The sequence below is a fragment of the Symphalangus syndactylus genome, chromosome 8 (genome assembly GCF_028878055.3).
Source record: "Symphalangus syndactylus isolate Jambi chromosome 8, NHGRI_mSymSyn1-v2.1_pri, whole genome shotgun sequence".
In the NCBI taxonomy this organism is placed as follows: domain Eukaryota; kingdom Metazoa; phylum Chordata; class Mammalia; order Primates; family Hylobatidae; genus Symphalangus; species Symphalangus syndactylus.
Genome location: NC_072430.2, coordinates 26,290,939 through 26,318,549, shown reverse-complemented (window position 1 = coordinate 26,318,549; position 27,611 = coordinate 26,290,939). Strand labels below are relative to the sequence as shown.

Below are 27,611 nucleotides of genomic sequence, written 5' to 3'. Positions count from 1 at the left end.
CAACATATACTAGTACTGAGCACAGTACTTGGTACTTAGCAGAACTCAACAAATACTCATTGAATAACTGACCAAACCCACTGCATGCCGGGTCCCATGCTGAAAGTTTTATAGGAACATCCTGAGATGTCTACAGAAACCATCACTCCAGCCAGACTGGTCTCATATCCTGTAGAATACACACAATACCGAGTGCAGTTCTAACTCCATACTCTACCAACCACTGGAACGTCCCTCTGGTGCTTCCCCATCTGTAGGCATCTACACCATCTCAAGCCCACTTTTCCAAATCTTCACTCCCCTTTCCAAATCACATGGCCCTCCCAGCAGAGCAGCGCTCCTGTTTGCTTCTGTGGCAACGTGGACTTCCCCAGTGATAACACATATGATTATCCTGAAATGGCTTATTTTAATTCCTAATTCTCCATGAGACTCAGTTCTCCATGAATTCTAGGAGGGCAGGGACTTTGTCTCTTCTCTTCACCACTCATCCCCACAACTTAATGTGGGCCCTGTGATATAGTTTGGATGTGTGTCTCTACCCAAATCTCATATTGAAATGTAATCCCCAATGTCGGAAATGGGGCCTGGTAGGGGATGACTGGACTGTAGGGGTGAATTTCTCATGAATGGTTTAGCACCATCACCCTTGCTACTCCTCATGATAATGAGTGAGTTCTCATGAGATCTGTTCGTTTAAAAGTATGTGGCACCCTGCTTAGCCCTCGCTCTCTTGCTCCTGCTCTGGCCACGTGATGGCCCTGCTCCCCCTTTGCCTTCCGTCATGATTGCAAATTTCTTGGGGCCTCCCCATAAGCCAAGCAGATATCAGCATCATGCTTCCTGTAGAGCCTGTGGAACTGTAAGCCAATTAAACCTCTTTTCTTTATAAAATATCCAGTCTCAGGTATTTCTTTATAGCAATGAGAGAAGGGGCTAACACAGCCCTGGCATGGATGGTACACAATGAATCCTCATTAACTGAATGAACAAATGACCCTACTCGAATGCATGAATAAATGGGCCTGGAAGCTTCAGCTCATTTAAAGTGATCAGGTGTTCTTTCATTGTTTATTCTTTCATAGAACGATGTCATAAACTTCAAAGTTACTAATGTTTATGTCTTCACCTTTTTTCTTTTCTCTGCCATCTCCCAGACGACAAGGCCCATTTCCTTTTCATCTCTGTATCTCCTGAAGAGGGTTGCATACAAAAAAGTGGTGGTTATTAAATGCTTACAGGAAATGTGTGAATTCTCTTATGTTCACTGCAGTGGACTCGTACTGTCAAAAGTAGTGTGCAGTTTTAAGTGTGAACACTTGCTACCACTGCAAGAGGGAAGCTGACCTCCGGAAGGCCAGAATGCAAAGGCTAAGTTGCTCAAACACCAAGAGAGACAACTGCATCCAGCAAATCACACTCACGTCCTGGCGGGCGCCCTCGCCATGATCACCTCCCCACAATCACATGGGATGTGGGAGCCTGTCTGCTGCTGCTGCTGCTGTATCTGAGACATCAGCCCACAAAGCACCTCCTCAGCAGCCCATAGGACACAGAAGGGCCTCTTGGACTCCTTTTCCTGCCTTCTAAGTCTAGGTTACGCTGAGAAGGGCTAAACAATTGCAAAGAGATTATATGGGAAGATTGCAAGCTTTTTAAAGTCGATGCATAGTGGTGATGAGTGGTCTATTTGTTTGATTATAAAAACAAGAGGTCCAAAAGCCCTTCCATACCACTTTATTCCCTGGCTTGGCTGCAAGTACCTGAGGGAAGCCCAGGGTCTGAACCAGCCCTGCCTGACTTCCTGCTTTCTGAGTCAAGGCCTCCCATGCAGCACTCGGTGATGTAACCTAGAAAATGGTACAACCCCATGGGTGCATCTCCCAGCTGACAGTCATTTGCCTTTTGCATCAATTTATCTCCACCCCACCTGAATTAAAATCAATTCAAAGCTAGTGAAAACACACTACAATCCGTTTTGCTTGCCCAGGACACCTGACACAGCTAACAAGAAGCAGGGTTACTTTAAATGTGCTTTGCTACCCTTTGTTTACAAAAGATGGGTAACTATTCCTAAAGCAACCTGCAGTAACTAATTGGCATCCCAGCTGGGCACACTGTCACATGCCTGTAATCCCAACACTTTGGGAGGCCAAGGCAGGAGGATCACTCGAGCCCAGGAGTTCGAGGCCGCAGTGAGCTAGGATCGTACCACTGCATTACAGCCTGGGCCACAGAATAAGACCCTGACTCTACAAAGAGGTAAAAATCCAAAATTGATTGACATGCCCAAATCAAGCTTCTCTGCAATTCTGGTGGCAATGACTCAAGTAGGGAGTAACATTATCTTCTCAGAAGGCCGAGGGGAACCCGAGGGTGAAGCCATTTCTCTGCTGCTAGCTGGCCTGTGAAATGAATACCCAGTGCTACCGCAGTCAGACCAGTCAGTCCCACGTATTTTCTCTGAAAGTGATTCGAATGTTATCCAAGCTCATGGTTATGCATCTTGAGCAGCATTTCCTTAAGCCAGCAGCCACTGTAAAGAAATGCCCTGCCTTCAAGCCCTGGCAATTTCCGGCTCAGTCATCTGCTTCTCCACAAACTCCCACTTCAACCAGGATGTGACCTTAATCTGGTCCCACTTTCAGCTGGTAAGTCAGCCAGGCATCGTCACCATTGGAAGTCACAATTTACCTCCTGCTGTTTGCCTGACACCCCACGAGGTGCTTCCATGTGCATATTTTTATTTGCTCCTCACTACTGCTCTATGAGGTGACTGATATTCACCCTATTACACAGATAAAGAACCCGAGACCCAGAGGAAGAAAGGGCTGGTTCCAAACCCAGCACCCGAGCTGCCCTCGCACAAGCACTTGCTTTGGCGAGGCGACTTGGAGCCCTCGGAGGCGGCAATCCCGGCCCTCTGAGGCTACTGTTCTGCTTTCACCCTCTGCGGAGCCTCAACAAGATGTTTTTTCAGCCTTAACAGGCTTGTTGCTGCCACCCAGAGGGATAAGAGAAATAGATGTGAAATGTATCTGGGTACATTCCAAGTCGGACCGCGCCCAGAGACTCGGGACTGGGAGGTGGAGGAAGTTAATGGCCTGGATGACAACTAGCTGTTCTCTCCTGCCTCATAAGGAAAGAGGGAGCCCAGGAAGAGAGGAACTAGGAAAGAAGGGAAGGAAAAGACGTGAAGGAGAAGAAAAAGAGGGGTGGGAGAGGGAAGAGGAGGAGCCAGAAAGGGAGGCCGGGAGAGGAGGGCGAGGAGAAAGAGATGCTTTGTGACGCGCTGTAGATGAGACACGAGGGAAAGCCTTAGGAGAAATCACCAAACCAACAGAGGCTGGGAACTGTCTGTGGGTGATGTCCTGTCCTGGGGGTCAAGTGCTCCCTCACAGAGGGAGGGTGATGGACAGTCAATCCCTCCCATCGACTCCCTCCACACCGTGCTACAGCACTTCCCACACAGTGGTACAGTGGTGAAAGGACTGGAGCCCAAGGAACTGTGTGACCTGCAGCAAGGCACATCCCCTGTGAGTCTAAATTTTTCTAAACAATAGGGGCAATACTGCTCACACTGCCCACTGCAGGGGCAATACTGCTCACACTGCCCACTGCACACGGTGGAGCGGCAACACTGTGAGGACCAGTGACCGTAAAGGACAAAGGTTTAAGCCAAACTTAAAAGAAGCCATTGGATCTAACGCATCAGAAGGGGCCTAGGAACTGGTCCCGGCGTCAGGTTTTCTGAAAAAGATGCCTAAGTCCACCAGTTCAGCACTGACTTCTGGAAAAGATGGGAGAGTTCTAGAAGAATCAGATTCAAGACTATAATTCAGTGAGTCCTCAGGAACGACAACTAAAAAGCTAAGTATACATTTAAGTATATTTCTAAAGAAAAACATTGTGTTTCATCAATTCCATCTCTTATTGCCAAACTCTAGTGTGTTTTCCTACTACTGAAAATCAGTCAATCCTGTGCATTATAGACTTCCAGATACACAGAAGAAAACTGCAGAAGAGCAAAAGGAGTGAGACAACTGGGAGCAAGTACCTCACAAGGAAGTGTGGGAAGCTGCTGATGCTTAGGGACAGCAGTTACCTCCATTCTGTCCCCGCTTGCTGTAGGCATCTACTGACAAATGAGCCCTGGCTGTGGCCCTCAGGCCCTGCGTCAAGCAGCCCTGACAACACTTGGCATCTTCAAAACTTCCCAGTGTTTTTTCTCCTTGGGGTACATTCTGTGGCCCCCAAACTGGCCCTCACCTCCACCTCCTAAAAGTAATTCCTCACTACTGTTGCACCATCCCAGTCTTGAGCTGGTTGCACCAGCAGGGACTGCAGCTAGCAGGGACCTTTGAGAGCACCTGGCCCAGGGCTCGGAGTGGTGGCTCACGCATGTAATCCTAACACTTAGGCAGGCCAAGGCAGGCAGATCCCTTGAGCTCAGGAGTTTAAGACCAGCCTGGGCAACATAGCAAGACCCTGTCCCCCAAAAAAAATTTTAAAAAAGAGTGAGAGTACCTGGCCCAATCCCATCACTGGTCTTTAGAGCCCAGAGAGAACAGCAAGAGGACAAGAAAACAGAAAAAGCTTCAAAGTTAAGCAGTTCCTTAAGGCTACATCAATAGGCATTTCCTTGAACTCGAGTAAAGTAAAATAAAATGAGAAATGAGTCAGTAAGCAATCCATGGCACGTAATCCATCACCTAGTGCAAACCTCTCATTTTTTAGTGGATTCCAGTGGGCAGCCAGTGTCTCAGGGCCCAGTAGTCTTCCTTTCTCCCCAAGGAACAGGCTTCAAAGATGAAAATACACTATCCAACCCACTCTTATTAATCTCACACAAAACATTTTCAACTGAATGTATGGGTATGGCACCCCTGGGACCCCCAGGGGGATTAACTCCCAGGTCTGGACCTCCATATTAATACATACAGACACAGGCTAGAGAGAAGGAGGGCAAGGGCCAGGAGCTCCTCTGCGATGACCACCATTTATCATGAAAAGGGAAAAGAAACATCACTAGAAAAATATTCCATGTTCCCTCCCTTCTCCTTCTATTTATAACAACAAAGAAAACAGAAGTTCATCTTAGCTTAGGGGACGTGCACCATTGCTCAAATGATCTCAGTCAGTGGTAGATGAGATCGAATGCAAGAGCATCTTTGTGCCAAGGCCATTGAGCTGCTGCAAACATTGGGGTGTGTGTCATGGCCTTTCGTGGGTCATGTGGCACTCAGCCAGAGGCCTCTGGACCAAAGCAGGCCTTCTCTCACAAGCCGTTTAATAGGACTTGAAAAATAGGCATTTATTTTCAACTAATGGGAGATGGATGCACGCGGCTCTGGGCCACCAGGCAGATGAAATCCCAATTTCATGAGCTACACCCCAAGGTTTGAAGCTCTTAAAAATGAAGAGGGAGCAACTCCATTGTTCATTTTCCCAGAGGCTGGGGCTTGGGTCCCCTCTGCCATTCAAAGCACTACTGGACTACTCTAGAGGAGGGGAACGGGCCTCTAGGGGCCTCCCATGCAAAGCCTACGGGGGTGCTACAGAGGAACCAGATACCTACTGTTGGTCTTCATGCACGTCTATCCTGCAGCACAATGTCAAAACAAGGGATAACTGAAGAGATTTGGAACAGAATCAGCACATTTCTCACAAGAGCAACACAAAAAGGAAAACAAACATCAAATGCATTCGAGAGCTGTCCCTCCCATTCATGTCCTTCAACCCTTCTTAAAAGCCTTTTCAAAGCCACACTCACTTTCATAAAAACTGGCTGAGATTTGGCAAATCCAATTCCCTGAATGATCAGCCACTGAAAGGGCGATGCTCCTGTGTGCCGGGATTTCCAATTCATTAACTTTTTCCTTAACAAATGGGGAGGCCGGTGCAGAGCCATTCACGGAGGGAGGGCATGGGAAGGCGTGGCTCCCATCAGGCCCACCCCACTGGTCTTGGGGCTGTGTACTTGTGACTCGGGTTCCCTCCCTCCCTTCTCCCACCTTCACATCTCATGGGAAAGCAAGAGAGCCAGGTAGAGAAGAGACAAAAACAGCCAATGTTCATTCTTTAAAAAAAAAAAAAAAAAAAGTTCCAATGGTAGTTCATATTTAAAATTCCTTTATTATAATAACTAAACTGGAGACAGCATTGTAAGGCTTTCTACTTTCCTTCTTTAGGAAGTGGATTTAAAAAAATGAAGAAGGCTTACCCATTTTTGAAATAGAGGACATGGGCTCTCTGAAGTCCTGTTTCTAGGAAAAAACCTAGTTCTTGATCGTGGGGAGCAGGGCCAGGCTTAGGGCTTCTGTTTTGAATATTAGAAAGTATTACCTAGAAGGGGAGAAAATTGGAAAACTAATCAGATGCACATCCAAGCCTACTTCCTTCAAACCCTATCTCTAAATGCACTGCTCGACCTAAAAATCCAACTTCCTCAGGCAAATATCAGTGCAGAGGCACAGGTGTAGAAGTACAAGCATTAGAAAAGCAGAGAGAATGGTTCTACTAGACAGGAAGCAACCAGCAACCCAGGGGCACACAGGGCCCTCTTGGTACCGAGAGCTGAGGAGTCGGGGGTGCTGATGAGCAGGTGGTGCCGTAAGAAGCACTAGAGGCAGAGAGGCCCTGCTGAATGCCAGGATACTGACAGGAAGGCTGAGGGACACAGAAGCGGGTCCTAGCAAAGGGCGGAAATAGTTGTGATCCGCCAATGGCCAAGGTCATGCACAGGCAGACTGCAGCTGCAGCCCTGCATGAGCTTGATGAGCTCCAAGATGGGCTGATGAGTGCTATGATCCTCACTAGCCCTGGAATCAACCAGAAAGAGGCAGACTCCCCAGGCTCCAGAGCTGAGGGACATTGCAGCCTTGCAACCTGGTGAGGTTGGGCTGCGTGGCAGTCCTCTATTCTCAAGGGGAGAGCTGAGCAAAACACCCTCTCTCCCCAAACTTGACTTCTTAGCTTGTCAACAGATAATGGGGTTTTTAAAGATTTAATTTTTTAGCCCTGCATGAAGGACTGCCAACTAATCAGGAGGAAGACTTGCAAGTTGGGTTGGGTATACTGAAGCGTAAACATGTAGCTGCTACTCTTTTTTTTTTTTTTTTTTGAGACAGAGTGTCGCTCTGTCGCCCAGGCTGGAGTGCAGTGGCACGATCTTAGCTCACTGCAAGCCCCGCCTCCCGGGTTCACGCCATTCTCCTGCCTCAGCCTCCCAAGTAGCTGGGACTACAGGTGCCTGCCACCACGCCCGGCTACTTTTTTTTTTTTTTTTTTTTTTTGTATTTTTAGTAGAGACGGGGTTTCACCATGTTAGCCAGGGTGGTCTCGATCTCCTGACCCCATGATCTGCCTGCCTCGGCCTCCCAAAGTGCTGGGATTACAAGCATGAGCCACTGCACCTGGCCTGCTACTACTCTCTTTAAACTCACAAGTCAAAGCATTTCTCAGAGGAAAGCCTACTTGTGGCTCATGTAAAAACCAATGTTCTCCAAACATGCTGTCCACATTTGCTGAAAGTCAGCAGCTCTTCAAAAGACCCAGTTGTTTGCCAAACCCCAAACATCCTAGAGGTCTTGAAACCTTAGTCTCCAAACAGAGTGGAAGTAATTACTAGTTCCCTAACCCGCAAGCTTTGGGGAAAAGAAAGGTAGAAGATACATGATAAACAAGACATTGAGGAATGAAACCCAGGTGGGCAACCCTTGCATGTGAATCGGATCCCAGCATCTTATAGAAATTGCCCAGCTCCGTCCTAACTTAGCCCTCAGCTCTGCACCCCCAACTCTCCAGGAGTCCCTCCTCTCTGGGAACCTCATTTCCACCCACTACAGGCTCCTCCTCCACTCATCCATCAAGTGCCAGAGATGCACACGGCGCCATCGGAGCCACACTCTTTTCTCTCTTAGGTCTCTTGAGATGACCGCATCCATCCCTAAGAGCTTCAAAATCATCAGTATGCTGCCAATGCCCAAGTTTATAGCTGTAGTCAAGACTTTCTCTGTGAATTTTAGACTCACAAATCCAACTGCTGCACTTGGAGGTCCAGCATGGAAACTTTTAAAAATCATCCTTCATTTGCTTTCCAGCATAGTTTTAATTTTGACATGCCATGATTATTTTAAAGCAAAAAATTCAGTACAGCACAAAAAAGAAAATAAAAAAATCACCTCACAATTCCATCACACAAAAATAACCACAGTTAACATTTATTGAACGACAATCCAGATATCTTTGTGGACACATGTATCAAGCAGAGAAAGATAAAAATCATTTTACAAAAAAAAAAATGAGATCATGTTATATATGCTAGTTTTAAATTTAAACCATTATATTTAATTTAGTTAAATTTAACAGAAGGAACTAAAGTGTAACCAAAGTTACACTTTAGAAAGTTTGTCCCTCCTAATTATTTCTCATCTATGTCTGTGACTATCCATTTCTACTACCATTACCTCATCTGAGCTGCCAGGACTTCCTGTTAGATTTCTGTAACAGCCTCCTGAATGGAGTCTCCACGTCCTCTCTTGCTCCCTATTTCCCTCACTCTCTATAAGCAGCCTGAATAATTTCTGTCACCCAAGCTGGAGGGCAGTGGCATGAACATGGCTCCTGCAGCCTCAAACTCCCAGGCTCAAACGATCCTCCCACCTCAGCCTCCCAAGTAGCTGGGACTACAGGTGTGTGCCACCATACTCGGCTAATTTTTGTATTTTTTGTAGAGTTGAGGTTTCACCATGCTGCCCAGGCTGGTCTTGAACTCCTGAGCTCAAGCAATCCAACTGCCTGCCAAAGTGCTGGGATTACAGGCATGAGCCACTGCGCCTGGCTCCTGAAAAATTTTTCATAATCCAATCTGGATTATGTTGCTCTTAGGCTCTTTTTCCCCTTTCTCATCTCTCAGATATCAGCTTGCTTCTGCTTCTTGCTTCCTCCGAAGGGCCTTTTCTAACAATCAGCATAAAGGAAGTCTGCCCCATTCGCCTGCCCACAGCATCCTTTCCTATTCCTTCATTGCATTTGGCATTGTTATTTCTTCACTTGATTTCTGGCTGTCTCTCTCCACTGTGCTACAAATTCCACAAAGTCAGAGGCCACGCCTATCTTACTTACCCAGTGTCTACTGCAGTGTCTAGCACAGGATAAGCATTCAATATACATAGTAAATGAATAAACTTTCAAGGCCAATCATAAATGCAGAGAAAAGCCAACCTGAAAGTAACCCACTGTGTCTTAGGCACCATGTGGGTACATGGCTATCTCATGTATTCCTCCACAAAAACCCACCGAGATACACACCATTGTCCTCTCTTTACCAGAGGGGAAGCGGAGACTGCTCCGCCCAATGAGGTGCCCGAATCATGTGGCTTGAGAGCGGTGGAGCTGGTGCAGAAACCCAGGTCCCCCTGACTCCACAGCCCGGCTCCTTCCCCTTCATCTGTGTCTGCTTGCAGAGCAAAGTCCAAAACACAAGGGCAGCCAGGAGGTGGCTTAAGGTTATAAATGGGAAGAATGGGAAAGACGCAAGAGAAGCCTCGGATGGACTAGCATAGCTCAGGGCTTACCCTGAAGTCTAAGCATCTTGAACTTAATCCCTTCCTCACAAAGAGCCTCCAACACATGGGCCTGGGCAGAAGCATTGTTTGGCAGTGCTGAAGCCACCACTTGTTCTGTGGATAAACACTTCCAGTGAGGAGACTGCCAACAAGCATCCTTAACAAGCGCAGCTGGCTCTGGCAGAAGCAAGTACCCAATGACCGAGGAAGCACGGGGGAAGGAGACGAAGATTTTAGTCAAAAGACCGAGGCGCAAGGTCTGGTTCTGACACTGCTCACCCACCATTTGCGGACTTAGGACAACACCTCTGACCTCACAGACCTTCTGACTTCACTGCCTTCATCTGTATAATGGGGATAATGATACCTACCTCACAAGGTTGGTTTGAATTGCAAATGAGAAACTTCATGAGCAAATATTATACATTATTATACAAATATTATAATCCTTAATGGAGCTATATTAACTGCATGAACAAACATTATACATTATTGTACAAATAGTATAATCCTTAATGGAGATATATTAAAGAGTTACCTTTAAATAGAAACAAAATAAAAATCTTTATTTCTTAACATTGTTTTATAAATTATGGCAATAAGGCATGAGAGATATAAGATGGAAAATATTAGAAAGGAGGAAACAGGCCAGGCTTGGTGGCTCATGCTTGTAATCCTAGCACTATGGGAGGCTGAGGTGGGTGGATTGCTCGAGCTCAGGAGTTCGAGACCAGCCTGGCCAACATGGCAAAACCCCGTCTCTACTAAAAATACAAAAACTTAGCCAGGTGTGGTGGCGCATGCCTGTAGACCCAGCTACTCAGTAGGCTGAGGCATGAGAATTGCTTGAATCTGGGAGGCAGAGAGTGCAGTGAGCCAAGATTGTACACTGCACACCAGCCTGAGTGACAGAGCAAGGCTCTGTCTCCAAAAAAAAAAAAAAAAGAAAGGAGGAAACAACGACGAAAATCATTCCACCGCATAGATCCATAGGCTGCAATGAGCTATGATCACTATCATTCTTTGAAAAGCATCAACTCTGTTTCTATAGAAGAATTCAGTATTATGGACAATAACCACCATCCTTGCCATCCTCAACACTGCTATCCTTGTCAGCCTTCAAGATGCTGCTCAGGTGTCATCTCTTCCAGGAGACATCCCTGAACTCCCACACTGGCCCAAGGCCTTTTCTGGAGCTGCCAGAGTTCTCTGAGAGTTCCCACCACAGCACTCCTCCTGGCTAAGGACTTGTGTCCTCATGAGCTTCTTTTTTAATTTTTATTTTATTTATTTATTTATTTTGGAGACAGAGTTTCTGTCGCCCGGGCTAGAGTATGGTGGCATGATCTCGGCTCACTGCAACCTCCACCTCCCGGGTCCAAGTGATTCTCCTGCCTCAGCCTCCCGAGTAGCTGGGATTACAGGCATGCGCCACCACGCCCAGCTAATTTTTATATTTTTAGTAGAGACGAGATTTCACCATGTTGGCCAGGCTAGTCTTGAACTCCTGACCTCAGGTGATCCACCTGCCTTGGCCTCCCAAGTGCTAGGATTACAGGCGTGAACCACTTAAGGGCAGGCTCTGTGACATACCCATTCTAGTGCCCCTGCAGTCAAACAGTATCCAGAACATAGAAGGCACTCAATACATGACTGTGCAAGTGAATTAAAACATCACAGGCATACTTATATGTTAAAATATAATTTCAAAAATGACCCAGGCCAGGCACGGTGGCTCACGCCTGTAATCCCAACACTTTGAGAGGCCAAGAAAGGTGGATTGCTTGAGACCAGGAGTTTGAAACCAGTCTGGGCAACATGGTGTGATCCTCGTCTCTACAAAAATGTTAAAAATTAGCCAGGTGTGGTGGTGTGTACCTGTAGTCCAAGCTACTGGGGAGGCTGAGGCGGGAGGATTGCTTGAGTCCAAGAGCTTGAGGTTGCAGTGAGCTATGATCACACCACTGCACACCAGCCTGGGTGAAGAGTGAGACCTTGTCTCAAAAAAAAAAAAAAAAAAAGAAAAAAAAAAAAAGATCCTATTCACAAAGCAATAAAAATAGAAAAGATCTGAGAATAAAACCACCTACTGGCCAGGTGCAGTGGCTCACGCCTGTAATCTCAGCACTTTGGAAGGTCAAGGTGGGTGGATCGCTTGAGGTCAGGAGTTCAAGACCAGCCTGGGCAACACAGCAAAACTTCATCACTTCTTAAAAATAATTTTTTTAAAAAAACCTACTAAAGTATATAGAACAAAAACTCTTGACAAAATAGGAAGAGGGTTATAGATGACAGGAGACTAAATATAATTCTCCAAATTAATGTTTGGAATTAAAAATTCAACCAAATCCCAAAAGGATTTTTCTTGAACTCAACAAAATTATTCTGAAATTTATCTGAAAGTATTAGAATGAGACAAGAACAAAGGATAATCTGAAAAATAAAAGTAATGAGTAGTTACTAATCATTTAAATGTTAAAACCTATCATAAAGAAGTGCCTATTAAACAGTGTCATGTTGGTACAACACAGATTAGTGCAACAAAATTGAAAAGCCAGAAATTACTGTAGTATCTAGAATTTTACTGAATGACTAAAAATATATGACAGAAAATGTGAAAAGGAAAGATCATCTTAAAGTAGCACTGAAATTTGGGAATTTGGGAAATTTTAATTTTAATTGAGAAAAATTAATTTAGAGCTATATATATACCAAAATGAACCCCAACTGTATTTGGAAATTAAAATATATTTGTGTATTTGTTTTTGTTTTTAAAGGTTTCTTTGTACATAGTGAAAAATTTTTTTTGTTTTTTGGTTTTTTAAAAAAAGGGGAGGAGGCCGGGCGTGGTGCCTGTGATCATAGCACTTTGGGAGGCCAAGGCGGGTGAATCACGTGGTCAGGACTTCGAGAGCAGCCTGGCCAACATGGTGAAACCCCGTCTCTACCAAAAATACAAAAAATTAGCTGGGCGTAGTAGTGGGCACCTGTAATCCCAACTTACTTAGGAGGCTGAGGCAGGAGAATCACTTGAACCCAGGAGGCAGGGGTTGCCGTGAGCCGAGATCACTCCACTGCACTCCAGCCCCGGCAACAGAGCGAAACTCCATCTCAAAAAAAAAGGGGGGGGGGGGGGGGGCGGTGGGTGGGAAATGGGGCCAGGCTTGGTGGCTCATGCATGTAATCACAGTACTTTGGGAGACTAAGGAAGGAGGATCGCTTGAAGCCAGGAGTTCAAGACCAGCCTGGGCAACAAAGTGACAACCTGTCTCTACAAAAAATTTAAAAATAGGCCGGGCACAGTGGCATGCGGCTGTAGTCCCAGCTAACTGGGAGGCTGGGGCAGGAGGGACAGGAGGATCTCTTGAGCCCAGGTGTTTGAGGGTGCAGCGAGCTATGATCACGCCACTACACTCCAGCCTGAGCAACAGAGCAGGACCCTGTCTCTTAAAAAAAAAAGTATATATATGTGTATGTATATATATATATATATATATATATATACATACATACATATATACATATATACACATATATATACACACATACATACATATATATATACATATATACACACATACATACATATATATGGAAAATGGTTGAAAATCATCAAATCCTAGGGAGGTTTATTCCAACATTCAAGCTTTAAAAACAGTAAAATAAAATATAGTTAAAAAGATAATCAGATTCAACTATATACAGATTCAAAATTTATGACAACTTAAACATGGAAAATTACTGGTTAGGAAAATATTCAGAGCAAATATGATACAGAGTTAACATACTTATGACATGGTTTATTCAAACTGTAAGGAAAACAACACTTCCAAAAATCAGACAAAAAGGATATGCAGACAAAAAACGGTTAAAGTTACCACATGACCCAGAAATTCCACTGGTAAATATACTCAAGAAAACTGAAAACATATGTCTACACAGGAACCTGCATACAAATATTTATAGCAGCATCATTCACAATAGCCAAAAGTAAAAGCAACCCAAATGCATATCAATTGGTGAATGGATAAATAAAATGTAGCACATATCCACACAATGGCACAATTATTTAACAATGTAAAGAAACAAAGTACTGATACATGCTACTACATGAATGAATTTTCAGAACATGATGCTATGCCAAAGAAGCCAGCCATAAAAGATCATATACTGTATGATTCTATTTCTTTTTTTTTCTTTTTTTTTTTTTTTCTTTTGAGATGGAGTCTCGCTCTGTCACCCAGGCTGGAGTGCAGTGGCACGATCTCAGCTCACTGCAACCTCCACCTCCCGATTCAAGCAATTTTCCTGCCTCAGCCTCAGCCTCCCAAGTAGCTGAGACTACAGGCACACACCACCACGCCCGACTAATTTTTGTATTTTTATTAGAGACAGGGTTTCACCATATTGGCCAGGCTGGTCTCAAACTCCTGACTTTGTGATCCACCCGCCTCGGCCTCCCAAAGTCCTGGGATTACAGGCGTGAGCCACTGCACCCGATGTATGATTCTATTTCTATGAAATGTCCAGAATATGCAAATCTACAGAGACAGACAGCAGATTAATAGTTGCCTAGGGCTGGGGAGGCTGGACATAAAATGGGGATTGACTGCTGAGTGCAAGGTTTCTTTCTGAGGTGATGAAAATCTAGAATTAAATATTGGTGATGGTTACTGAACTCTGGAAATATGTTAAAAATCACTGTACGATTTAAATGGGTAAATTGTATGGTAACAGTAAAGCTATTTTTGAGAAAAGAAAATAGAAATATAACTAGTATATACTACTAGTAATATAACTAGTATTAAAAAAATTTCAACCTCACTGGTAATCCAAAAAATGTGAACTAAACTTGCAAGGTACCATTTTCATCTAGCAATTTCAGCAAAATAACTTTTAAACAATAGCAGCCCTGTCAAGGTTGCAAAGAAACCACTACTCTCCCATACAGCCATAGGTAGAAGAAGTTAGTAGAGGCTGGGCGCGTTGGCTTATGCCTATAATCCCAGCACTTTCGGAGGCCAAGCTCTCGAATCACCTGAGGTCAGGAGTTCAAGACCAGCCTAGCCAACATGATGAAACCCTGTCTCTACTAAAAATACAAGAATAAGCCAGGCGTGGTAGCAGGCACCTGTAATCCCAGCTACTTGGGAGGCTTAGGCAGGAGAATCACTTGAACCCAGGAGGCGAAGGTTGCAGTGTGCCAAGACTGCTGCGCCATTGCACTCAAGTCTGGGAGACAAGAGCGAAACTCCGGCTCAAAAAAAAAAAAAAAAAAAAAAGAGGTTAGTATAACTTGTAGAAAGCAACTGGACACAATACATAGTAACAAGAATAGTAAAAATATCCTCACTTCTGAGAATTTGTCCTTGGGAAATAACGTAAAGCAAGAGAAAAAGCAACCTGAAGGAAGTTGGCGTGGAAGCATTATTTACAACAGCTTATATGCAACAATACGTTCATCGTATCGCAGAGGCCACATACGTGAGACCGGCCTGGGCAACACAGAGAGACCTTGTCTCTACAAAAATAAAAAAATTAGTTGGGCATGGTGGTACGTGCCTGTGGTCCCAGCTACCTGGGAGGCTGAGGTAAGAGGATCGCTTCGGCCTGCGAGGTTGAAGCTGCAGTGAGCCAAGATTGCACCACTGCACTCCAGCCTGAGCGACAGAGAGAAACCCTGCCTCAAAACACAACAAAAAAACACAGACAGGAAACATACAAAAATTAAAATAAGCAACTGCTCTTGCCTGGTATCCAGACTCTCCCAACTCAGTTTTCACTGTGTTGTAGCCTCCTACTCCAGGCTCTCAGATAAAGGGCTCAAAGTCAGAAGTGCCTAGAGCAGAAGCACCTGCCTAGCCAGTCAGTTTCTGGACATCTCTTTAAGGAAATATTACATCAAGCTATGAACTGTCCCCTTCTGGCTTTGGCCTGAGTGAAAAGGTAGGCCTGAAACGGGAAGGAAAGGAGGAATTGGCCTTTTCTTTATTGTCTCACATTTTAAAGTCAGAAGCACAAATCACCTGGCCCTCTAGAGCCACAGCCCCACCTTTCTCAGCTGCAGCACTGAGTGCTTTTCCTAGGACACCTGGTTCCAGTTTAAGACCCGCAGTAACCTGCATCTAATCCAGTTCGGAATCCAACACCTCAGCGACATCACTGCAAATCCCTCCTGCCGGGAGAACATAATCCACTCAAGGCATGGCCAGGCTGCCAGTGAACAGCCCCTTCATGAACACGCGAAGTCTAGGTGGGGCACTGTAATATTTGGGGACCTGGTGTTTCTTCTAGAAACTTTAGCACTAAAACAGCCAATAAAATGTCACGGGTAACCCCTAACTTAGCATTAACTTCTTTTCTAAAATAGGGTGTAGAGAAATGAACTGTCAGCAGAAGGTCAAGTTCCACCCTGGCTCTACTCCTGCTCAAGAGAGGCATAACCAGCTGGTTGGCTGATACATGCAAAGGACAGAGACAGGATTATTTCATCTGCCAACAGCAGGGCTCATATTATGATATCCAAGGGTGAAGTCATCTTTATTCCCATCACTGCACCACTAGAAGCTCCTTGAGGGCAGATAACTTTATTTACTGTTGGCACAATGCCATCATCTGAAGATAAACTAATCAAGGCCATCCTATGCCATTTCTAATTCTATCTGCTCTAATGTAATTTATTTGGTTAAATTATTTTATATGCTCAATTTTAGGGGTAGTTTATCTGTTATTCCACTTCAGAAAACAAACTATCAGAGACTATTCGTAGGTGTCCCTGTGACTCTGATATAACAAGGACAACATTAAACAAATATTTGATGCACACAGCTTTCATTTATTCCCATTTTCTTGGCCCCGCCTCTGCGTCTGGAACTAGAGGGCAGAGGAACACCTGGAAAGCTCCTAGGTACTGCCTGGCACATGCTGCTGCTCTCAGCAAGGGCCACTTCTCTCGCCCCAGAAAACCAGGCAAGTCAGGCAGAATGAGCCCCGCCCTTGAAGCACACAGAAACAAACCAAGGTTGAATGACCAGGAGTGAAGAGAGAAGTCCAGACACGGGGACACCAGGCAAAACGTTGTTCCACTGGCTTCAGCACAAGAAAGGGAAAAGCAAATTCTCCCGAAAAAGTTACTGCATAAACATTCCCCTGAAATTCTTTGACTTTTTTTTTTCTCTTTTTTTGAGATGGAGTCTCACTCTGTTGCCCAGGCTAGAGTGCAGTGGTGCGATCTCGGCTCACTGCAACGTCCACCTCCCGGGTTCATGCGATTCTCCTGCCTCAGTCTCCTGAGTAGCTGGTATTACAGGCTCCTGCCACCACACCTGGCTAATTTTTGTATTTTCAGTGGAGACGGGGTTTCACCATGTTGGCCAGGCTGGTCTCGACTCCTGACCTCAGGTGATCCGCCCACCTCATCCTCCCAAAGTGCTGGGATTACAGGTGTGAGCCACCACACCCGGCCTCTTTAACATTTTTAATGAAACAGTATGTTTATAATATTCCAGATTTTAACCTGAATATCTGAAATTGTCCAAGGTTAGGAAAGATTCCACAGCCAGGTGACACAGGAACAGATAAGGGCAAGAGAGCTGACATTTACTGCACGCTGACAATGTGCCAGGAGGCACATAAGTTAACCCACCTCACCTCACAGCAGCCTCATGGCACTAGGACTGCGGTTTTACAGACGAGGATCCTGAGATACAGAGAGGCTGAGCAACCTGCCCAAAGTCCCACAGCTAAAGGGGGCAAGGCCAGGGTCCCAACACTGGTAGTCACTCCCCCGCAGTGCTCTGCAGCCTCCCGCAGCTCCTGTCAGCTGCCTCGAGGGGAAGCCAGGTCAGTCCTCGTTCTGAAGTGTCACTGCCCTTCAGGAAACCAATAACTCAGAACATCCCAGAACATCACTGAACATCCCCACTACCAGAGAAACTCAGAGAACGGCACTCCCTCAGAAGCACAATTATGAAAAGTCACTGGTCACGACACTCCCAACTGTCTCCAAAAATCCTCCCCAAATTTTACTCTTGCTGGTGAATAAAGTTAAACGCCAGCACTAATAAATAAAATGCCCACAGTCCCCAGCGAGCAGAAGTTTCTTCACTACAGGATGGCGGGGAAGTGACAGGGCACCATGGAGAGGCCACCTCTGCCCAGCGGAGCAAACAGGAACAGCATGTGTGATTTCCTACCTGGCAGGGCTGATCCCAAAACAAAGCCCTATTTGCCTTGGCTTACTCAAGGCTTTGATCAGATTCCAACTCCTTTTCTGTTTTCAATCCAACATAATTCTTATTGAGTTCAAAATTAAGCCAATTAAGTTCAACATTTAAAAAAAGAAAAAGGCCAATCAAGTATCTCTCACATAGCACACAGTATCTTGCCACATAAAAGCCTGCAAACTTCCACCAAGCCCATTGGTCACCTAAGGAGGGTTATTCTCTCCGCTAGCCTTCTGCTTAATCAACAGCTAATTTCTTGAGTACTCACTACAGTCAAAACAGATGTTGGGTTCATTCAATCTCTCTCATTGCTAATATCTCAGCTCGCTGAAATCTGGGGAGGTCCAAACTGGTTTTCCAAAAAAGAAAACTCATGCTGAAAAATCAGAGCCAGAAATTTGAAAATCATGTACCTACACTGAAATTTAACCTTAGGCTAAAGAAGCTGCTTCCCAAATGCTACCAAAAGCTAAAGCTTAGTTGGTCAAATAAAACATATTTATTGACTTTTTTATTTTTAAGTGCAGTGGTACAGTCATAGCTCACTGCAACCTCGAACTTCTGGGCTCAAGCAATCCTCCCACCTCAGCCTCCCAAGTAGCTGGGACTACAGGCACGTGCCACCATGCCTAGCTAATTTCTTTTCTTTTCGTTTCTTTCTTCTTTCTTTTCCTTTCTTTATCTCTCTCCTTCCCTCCCTGTCTCCCTCCATCCTTTCTTTCTCTTTCTCTCTCCTTCCCTCCTTTCTTTCTCTCTTTCTCTCTTCCTTTCTTTTTTTGTAGAGACAAGGTCTCACTATGTTGACCAGGCTGATCTTAAACTGGCCTCAGGTGATCCTCCTGTCTCGGCCTCTCAAAGTGCTGGGATTACAGGCATGAGCCATCACACCCAGCCTTATTGAGCACTTTCTTTAAGTAAGAGTGTGGAGAAATGTCATGCTTTTTCTTTGTTTGCAGCAGCCTGGGAGAGTGAAGTGAGCCAGCACTAAGCTAGGTGTCATGTGAGTTGAGTTCTAAAACTAGTTTTGGCCTAACTTTCTGTGTGTGCCTGGGCTCTCCCTTTCTAGACCTCAAGTTTCTTCTCGAAATCCAACATCCTATTATCACCATTTCCCCAAAATCAAAGAAAAGGATTTCTTTTAAATCCTACGACTATACAAGTCTCCTTGATGGTCCTGCTGAAGAACCCAGCACTGAATGGGGTGTTGTGAGTGAACATAACAGAAGTGTATTCAGATCTACCAATTCCTACATCACTACAGACACACGTAACAGATGAGCCTCCTTCCTCCCAGCCGGGAGAAGATGGCTCCAAAGTGACAGGGCTGGACAACAGTGGAGGGTAAGCAGCAAGATAGGGCCCTAAGTGGCCAGGGCTGCGTAGTCAGCGGGAACAACTCGGGATAAGCAGACTTCTCCACTGCCAAGCACAGGCCATCAAGGAGGCAGACAGAGGAAATAATGGGAGTTTTTAAAGGAGACTGGATGATCATTCCTTTAAAGATCATATCGTAAATTCTGAATAACAACAACAAATTCTCTTCTCATAGCAACCTTCTGATAGAACATAATTCTGGCAAGACAGACATGTATCTTCCTGAATTCCCAGATATCTTAAACCATGGCTTATAATCCATTCTGGTCGAGGCCAGGTCAAATGTTATTCCCATCACTTTCTCCACCTCTCCTGCTGTGATTCTCACTCTAATCTCCCTGCCTCCTAAAAAGGCAATTCTGATGCACATCATAGGCACCAACACACGACAACATGATTTATGAAAAAAAGTTACTTCCTGTCTGTTCATTTATAAAGTAACAAAAGCTAGGGAGACTTTGGCAGTCTCTCTCTATCTTAATCCTTATAAAAACAAGGAGCCCAGAAAATTGCTGGAAAACAAGACCTCCGATCATTTTCAAAGTCTCACAGGATTTCTAATCATTTCGAACACTCTTGTAGGGTACATCTCTGGATCTGAAGGGGTCAATAGCAGTGTCCTTGGTGAGAACTCCAGGAAACACTGCCAGCAACAGCAACTGCTAGGAGCTATTGTTATTAATAAAAATAAGTGACATTTACCAAGAATCCAATATGTTCACGAATCTGGGCTAAGTGCCTTTATTCACAAGACCTTATGTAATCCTCACAAAAGCTTCATGAAGTAGGAACTATGATTATGTTCTTTTTACGGATGGAAAAATCGAGGCTGAGAGGTGAAGAAACTTAGTAAAGAGAGAACCCAAAGATGAGAATCTGAAACAGGCACGTTGCCTCCACCTCCCTGGCCCCATCCAGCCTCCAGCCTCCAGCCTCCAACCTCCTCTGTCTGACGCTGCGAGCTCAGAACCCCGAGCTCACTCATTCTCTGCTCAGAGGCCCTCTTGTCAGCTGCTTGTTTCCATCACCCACACCACAGGCGAAGCACTGACAGCTGAGAGCAGACCATCCCTGATGGTCTCTGGGGATACCCGATGTACTCAGCTCAGTCCACTTCGGTCCACGTCCCCAGCAGACCTTTGCCACATCCGTCAAGGTAAGGCCTCCCAAACCCCGGATGAACAGGTCTTGGCACAGAGTCCATGCAAGTACAAATGAAGCTCAACCCATTTTATTAGGAAAACAGGGGTGGCTGGCCAGCTTCAGGGTGTTGAAGGTATGAACAGATGCACACTGTCATTTCTGCTCAGAGGATGCTAAAATGCTTCACAAACACTGAACCATCTATTTTTCTTTCTTTCTTTCTTTCTTCTTTCCTTCTTTCTTTCTTTCTTTCTTTCCTTCTTTCTTTCTTTCTTTCTTTCTTTCTTTCTTTCTCTCTCTCTCTCTCTCTCTCTCTCTCTTTCTTTCTTTCTTTCTTTCTTTCTTTTGTGAGATGGAGTTTTGCTCAATGGCCCAGGCTACAGTGAAGTGGTACAATCTTGGCTCACTGCAACCTCCATCTCCTGGGTTCAAGCAATTCTCCTGCCTCAACCTCCCAAGTAGCTGAGATTATAGATGCCTGCCATCATGCCCAGCTAATTTTTGTATTTTAAGTAGAGATGGGGTTTCACCATGTTGGCCAGGCTGGTCTCAAACTCCTGACCTCAGAAGATCCACCTGCCTCAGCCGCCTGAAGTACTAGGATTACAGGTGTGAGCCACCATGCTGGCCCAACCATCTATTTTTCATAAGGTACAGCAATCACTACTACCCTCTCCTTAGCTTTAAGGAGTACAAGTAAAGCTTTGCACACAGAGACAGACAAGTTGAAAGCTTCCTAGAGATTAATCACAGTTGTCCACTATCTGATTTGAGGGAAAAAGTTATCAGGAACAAACACATGGTCCTCACTTACCCTTTCTATCTCTTGGAGATACAGGAGTGCGATGTCCCCTGCTTTCTCATAACAGGTGATGACATCCTGTTCCCGGTCCACATGGAGATTACTGGTAGAAGAAGAAATAGGCAGCTTCTCCAAACAAAGTCCTTAAAAAAATATCAGACACAAAAACTGAGTGAATTTTTTTTCATAAGGCTTCATTTTTAAATATTGCTATAGAGGGCCAGAAGATGGCTGTAGAATATCATGTTTGCAAATAGACAGTTTACTTCCTCCTTTTCAATCTAGATGCTTTTTATTTCTATTGATTGCCTTATTGCACTGGCAGGAATCTCCAGTAGTATGCTGAATAGAAGGGGTGACAGCAACCGCCAGCTGTGGTGGCACCTACCTGTGATCCCAGCTACTTGGGAGGCTGAGGTGGGAGGATCACTTGAGCCCAGGAGTTTGAGACTGCAGTGAGCCATGACTGCACCACTGCACTCCAGCCTGGGCAACAGATGGAGACCCTGTCTCCCCCGCCCCACAAAAAAAGAAGAAGAAGTGGTGAGAATAAATATTCCTATCTTATTCCTGATCTTAGGGAGAAAGCATTCAGTCAGAAAGCATTAAGTTTGAGATTATAAGTTTTTCTTAGACGCCCTTTACCAGGTTGAAGAAGGTGCCTTCTACACCAATTTTGCTGAGAGTTTCTATTAAGAATCAATGTTGGATTTGCTCAAATCCTTTCTCCATGTTCATGGAGATAATCATATAGCTTTTTCACTTTTAGTTTTTAAATGTGGTAAGTTACACCGACTGATCGTCAAATGTTAAACCAACCTTCCTTTCCCGGCAAAAATATCACTTGGCCAGATGAATTATCCTTTTTTATATTTTTGGACTTGATTTGTTAAAATTTGCCTTCAATTTTTGTTTTTCTTTTTTTTTTTTTGGAGATGTAGTCTCACTCTGTCACCCAGGCTGGAGTGCAGCAGCGCGACCTCGGCTCACTGCAACGTCCACCTCCTGAGTTAAAGTGATTCTCATGTCTCAGCCTCCCAACTAGCTGGGACTACAGGCGCATTGCATCACACCTGGCCAATTTTTTTTTTTCTTTTTTTTTAGTAGAGACGGGGTTTCACCATGTTGGCCAGTCTGGTCTTGAACTCCTGACCTCAGGTGATCTGCCCAACTCAGCCTCCCAAAGTGCTGGGATTACAGGTGTGAGCCACCGTGCCCAGCCTCAAATTTTGTCATTTATGTTTCTGAGGAATATTTGCCTAAAGTTTCCTTGAAATGCCTCCGTAGCTGGTTTTGATATTAGGATAGGTAAATACTATCCTCATAAAATGAGAAATATTCCCTCTCCTTCGATTTTCTGAGAGTGTTTGTGTAGAATTGATATTATTTTGTCCTTAAATGTTTGATAGAATTCACCAGTAAAGCCATCTGGACCTGGAGTTTTCTTTATGAGCAGCTTTTCAATTACAAATTCTATTTCTTTGATATAGGGTCATTCAGATTATCTCTTTCTTCTTGAGTGAGCTTTAGTAGTTTATATCTTCCAAATAGTTTGTCTATTTCTTTTGAGTTGTCAAATTTATTGGTATACCATATGAGCTGTCCATAATATTCTATAATCCTTTGGTACCTGTAGAATCTTTAGTAGATGGCACCTCTCTCATTCCTGATAATTGGCAATTTCTATCTTTTCTTCCTGATATCAGAGGTTTATCAATTTTACTGAAATTCTCAGTAAAGATTTCTTGATTTCATTGACTTTGGTTTCATTGATTTTTCTCTATCCTTCTTCTGTTTTTGATTTCATTTATTTCCACTCCGATCTTTATTATGTCCTTTCTTCTGAATACATTGGGCTTTATTTGTACTTCCTATTCTAGTTTCTTGAGGTGGAAATTATTAATTTTGGACGTTTTTTATTTCCTAATATAGGTATTTAGTGTCAGCAATTTCTCCGTAAGGACTGCTTTAGCAGCATCCTACAAATTTTGATATTCAGTTCACAATATTTTCTTTTTTTCTTTTTTTTTTTTTTTTTTTTTGAGACGGAGTCTCACTCTGTTGCCCAGGCTGGAGTGCAGTGGCGCAATCTCGGCTCACTGCTAGCTCCGCCTCCCGGGTTCACGCCATTCTCCTGCCTCAGCCTCTCCGAGTAGCTGGGACTACAGGCGCCCGCTACCACGCCCCGCTAATTTTTTGTATTTTTAGTAGAGACGGAGTTTCACTGTGGTTTCGATCTCCTGACCTCGTGATCCGCCCGCCTCGGCCTCCCAAAGTGCTGGGATTATAAGCGTGAGCCACTGCGCCTGGCATTTCACAATATTTTCTAATTTAACTTTTGCTTTCTTCTTTAGAAGTGTGTTATTTAGTTTCCAAATATTTGGGAGTTTTCCAAAGATCTTTCTTTTACTGATTTCCAGGTTAGTTCTATCATGATCTGTGCAGTAAAGGGCTGACTTAGAGCCTTGGGATGTTCAAACCCTGTACATTCCAAAGGAAGGACTGACCCTTACCAGTTCCTGGGAGAAAAACTCTTAAGCCCTCAGAATATCCTACCTGACAAGTGTCTTTGTTTATTTGGGGCCTTAAGCCATACCAGATAGTTTATGCTAACAATGTTATTTATGGCAGAGGACTAGGGCCATGCTATATCAGTCTGATCTCTGCAGGGGCTGGAGACTGACTAAGGTCAGTAACATGGGTGCTCCATGCCTATGTGACTGACCCCTAATAAAATCCCTAGGCACCAAGGTAGCTCAGGTGATCTTCCTTGATTGGCAATATTTCAAAAGTACTGTCACACTCCGTTGCAGGGAGAATTAAGCACTGTCCATAGGACTTGACTGGGAGAAGAAAACTGGAAGCTTGAGCCTGGTGTCTCCTGAATTCTGCCCTATGTGCCTTTTTGCTTTTACTGATTGTAATCTGTATCCATTTGCTGTAATAAACTGTAACCATGAGTATAACAGCTTTTCTAAGCTATGGAAGTCTTTCCAGCATATTAATGCCTGATGGTAGTCTTGAGGACCTCTGACACAGTCCAGAGAACACACTCGAAGTCTCCTAATTTTGTTAAAACTTGTTTCTGACCCTGTATATGGTCAATCTTGGTAAATGTTACATTTGAAAAGAATGTGACTCTGTTGTTGTTGGGTGGAATGTCATATAAATGTCAATTAGGTCAAGTTGGTATACTGTGTTGTCCCAAGGCAGCTATATCCTTACCAATCATCTGTCCACTTGCTTTATCATTTATTGAAACATGGATATTGCAATCCCCAAGCATAACTGTGCATTTGCCTACTTCTCCTTGAAGTTCTATCAGTTTTTGTTTCATGTATTTTAGAACTCTGTTATTAAGATCATAAACCTTTGGAATTGTTATATTCTTTTGATGGATTGACATCATTGCTCTAAAACCTGCTTTGTCTGATATTAATATAGATACTACTGCCTTCATTTGATTAGTGTTAGCATGGTAAATTTTTTCATCCCTTTACTTTTAATCTATTGTGTCTTGGTATTTAAAGTGTATTTCTTGTAGCCAACAGAGTTGAGTTTTGCTTATTTTCCAATCTGACAATCTCTACCTTTTAAATAGGGTATTTAAATCATTTATATTTAATGTAATTTTTTAAACAGATAGGTTTAAATCTACCACTTTGCTATTTATTTTTTATTTGTCCCATCTGTTCTATTTTTCCTTTTTCTCCTTTTTTTCTGTCATCTATTTGAGCATTTTTATATTTTATTTTACTTATTGGCTTATTCACTAAAATTGTTATTTTCCATATCAGAGATTGCTTCAAGGTTTAATTTGGCATAGTCTACTTTGTTTTGTTTTGTTTGGGATGGAGCCTCACTCTGTCACCCAGGCTGGAGTACAGTGGCGCGATCTCACTGCAACCTCCACCTCCTGGGTTCAGGCGATTCTCGTGCCTCAGCCTCACAGTAGCTAGGACTACAGGTGCACACCACCATACCCGGCTAATCTTTTTCTTTTTAGTAGAGACAGGGTTTCACAATGTTGGCCAGTCTGGTCTCGAACTCCCGACCTCAAGTTATCTGCCCATGTCGGCCTCCCAAAGTGCTGGGATTACAGGCTTGAGTCACCATGCCCAGCCCCTACTTTAAATGATATTATACTACTTCACATATATATAGTATAAGACCTTTACAATTACATACTTCAATTTCTCCCCTCCCAGCCTTTATTATCTTATGTACATTTTACTTTTACACAGGTTAAAAACCTTACCCTATGTGGTTATTATTTTTGTTTAGTCAATTTTTTAAACATTTAGATCATAAGGAAAAATTCTTGTATATTCACCAAATTATAATTTCCAGCTTTCTTTGTTCTTTTGAGTAAATTCATATTTCCTCCTGGTATCAACATTTCTTGTGGGGTAGCTCTGCTCCTGTTGATTTCTTTCAGCTACTATCTGCCTTGAAAATGCTTAATTTGGCTCTAATTTGGGAGAGAAATTTTATGGAGTATGGAATTCAGGTTAACAGTTTGCTTTTTGCCCCCTCCATTACTCTCAAAGGTGCTGCTTCACTGTATTCTCACTTGCATGGTTTCTGACAATAATTCTACTACCACCCTTATGTTTGTTCATTTGTATATAATATGTCTTTTTTTCTGGCTGCTTTTAAGATTTTATCTTTATCACTGGTTGTGAGTAATTTAGATTATGAAGTGCTTGGGCTATGTTGAGCTTCCTGGAACTGATGGTTTATAGTTTCCATAAAATTTGAAAAACATCCAGCCATTTTATCTTCAAAAATGTTTACGTCACCCTCCTCCTTCCTTAGGAGACTTTACGCACATATTAGGCCATGTGAAGTTGTCCTATAGATCACTTATGGTCTTTCCACTTAAAAAATAATAATAATTTGTCTTTTTTTTTTTTTTTTTTGAGACAGAGTTTTGCTCTTGTTGCCCAGGCTGAAGTGCAATGGCACAATCTCAGCTCACTGCAACCTCTACCTCCCAGGTTCAAGCAATTCTCCTGCTTCAGCCTCCCGAGTAGCTGGGGTTGCAGGCATGCAGCACCACATCCAGCTAATTTTGTATTTTTAGTAGAGATGGGGTTTCTCCACGTTGGTCAGGCTAGTCTCGAACTCCTGACCTCAGGCGATCCACCCGCCTCGGCCTCCCAAAGTGCTGGGATTACAGGCGTGAGCCACCGCACCTGGCCAATAATAATAATTTTTCTTTCATTTTGGATAATTTCTATTGCTATGTCTTCAAGTTCACTAATCTTTTCTTTTGCAATGTCTAATCTGCCATTAATCACATCTAGTGTACTTTTCATATCAGACATGGTAGTTTTCATCTCTAGAAATTTGATGTAGGTCTATTTTTATCCTCCACATCTCTACTGAACTTTCTGAAATAAGGAATACAGTTCTAATAACTTTCAATGGCCCTCCAGCCTAGGTGCTCAATATTCCTTCTCTTTCCATTTAGCACCAATGTTGTTTATGCAATTGAAAATAATCAATAAGTAGCCTCTCTCTAGTGTGAACTGTTATAACCTCTTGACATTTTCATTGGAAGAGAATATCAATAAAATGAACAAATTCACCATTTGCCAGAATAGTTCCAAAGCTACTCAAAACAAATTGCAGATTTGGAAGCATTACCTTCCCAAATATGCTTTAAGTGCTCACTTGTGCAAAATTAAAACCACCAAAAACAACACAAAGAGATAGATCATTTCATAGTCTGCCTTCTGCTTATATGAAAAGCAAGAATATTGTGCAAGTTGATATCAGGGATTTAATATTTAAAAAACTAATTCCCCAGAGTATGTCAAAGGGTCAGGAAAAATTGAGTGTACTTTTAGGCATTTTGTACTGCTTCAGGCTGGACTCTGACCACTAATGCTCATGAAAATGACCAAGGCTCTCAGAGACCTGCCAAGCCCAGTGAATCAAAGAAAGGCCAAATCCAGTTCAACATAATTTTACTATCGTCTATATTTTATCATGTTCTAAAATACTTGAAAACCAATCATCTAGGGCAGCAATCCACAGTCATGTATGGTCAGTAAGAAGATTCAAACCAGCTACACAACTTAATCCTCCACAGTGAGGAGAAACTAGTGTTTCCTGTGGGTTCATGTTCTAATTAGGCAGGTATGTGGACACCCAAAGTCTGAGCTGGCAAATTGATGCCTAGCAACAAGTCCATTCTCGAGCAGGAGGCCCTTTAAGGTATTAAATTAATTATTATTCCTTTCCCTCTCCCACATGCTATGGCATTTATTCCATGTACACATTTATTCCATGGACACATCTCAGAGCAATGGCAGAGTCTTGATTTATCACGGTGAGTTTGTGCCTATGCAGCTCAGTTCCAGAAAATTTAGTTCTCTGTCAGAAGCTATTTACAGGCCCTCTGGACTGGTCTATAAATTTTCCAGTGTCCAGGATCATATCAACACTGTCTGAGAAGCAGAGTCCTGAGGTCATGGACAAAATTGGTCC

At 43.6% G+C, this 27,611-nt stretch overlaps 1 protein-coding gene across 4 annotated transcripts in view; it reads right to left on the bottom strand.

The window, feature by feature from the left end:
* TTC7B (tetratricopeptide repeat domain 7B) overlaps positions 1-27,611 on the bottom strand; it is a 278,705-nt gene that overhangs the window by 186,727 nt on the left and 64,367 nt on the right. For all 4 annotated transcript variants that reach the window (XM_055288412.2, XM_055288413.2, XM_055288414.2 and 1 more), the window contains 2 exons: positions 21,126-21,256; positions 6,224-6,345 (listed from right to left, as the gene is read on the bottom strand). In XM_055288412.2, coding sequence (XP_055144387.1) covers positions 6,224-6,345; positions 21,126-21,256 — 253 coding nt within the window. The remainder of the gene's footprint in view (positions 1-6,223; positions 6,346-21,125; positions 21,257-27,611) is intronic.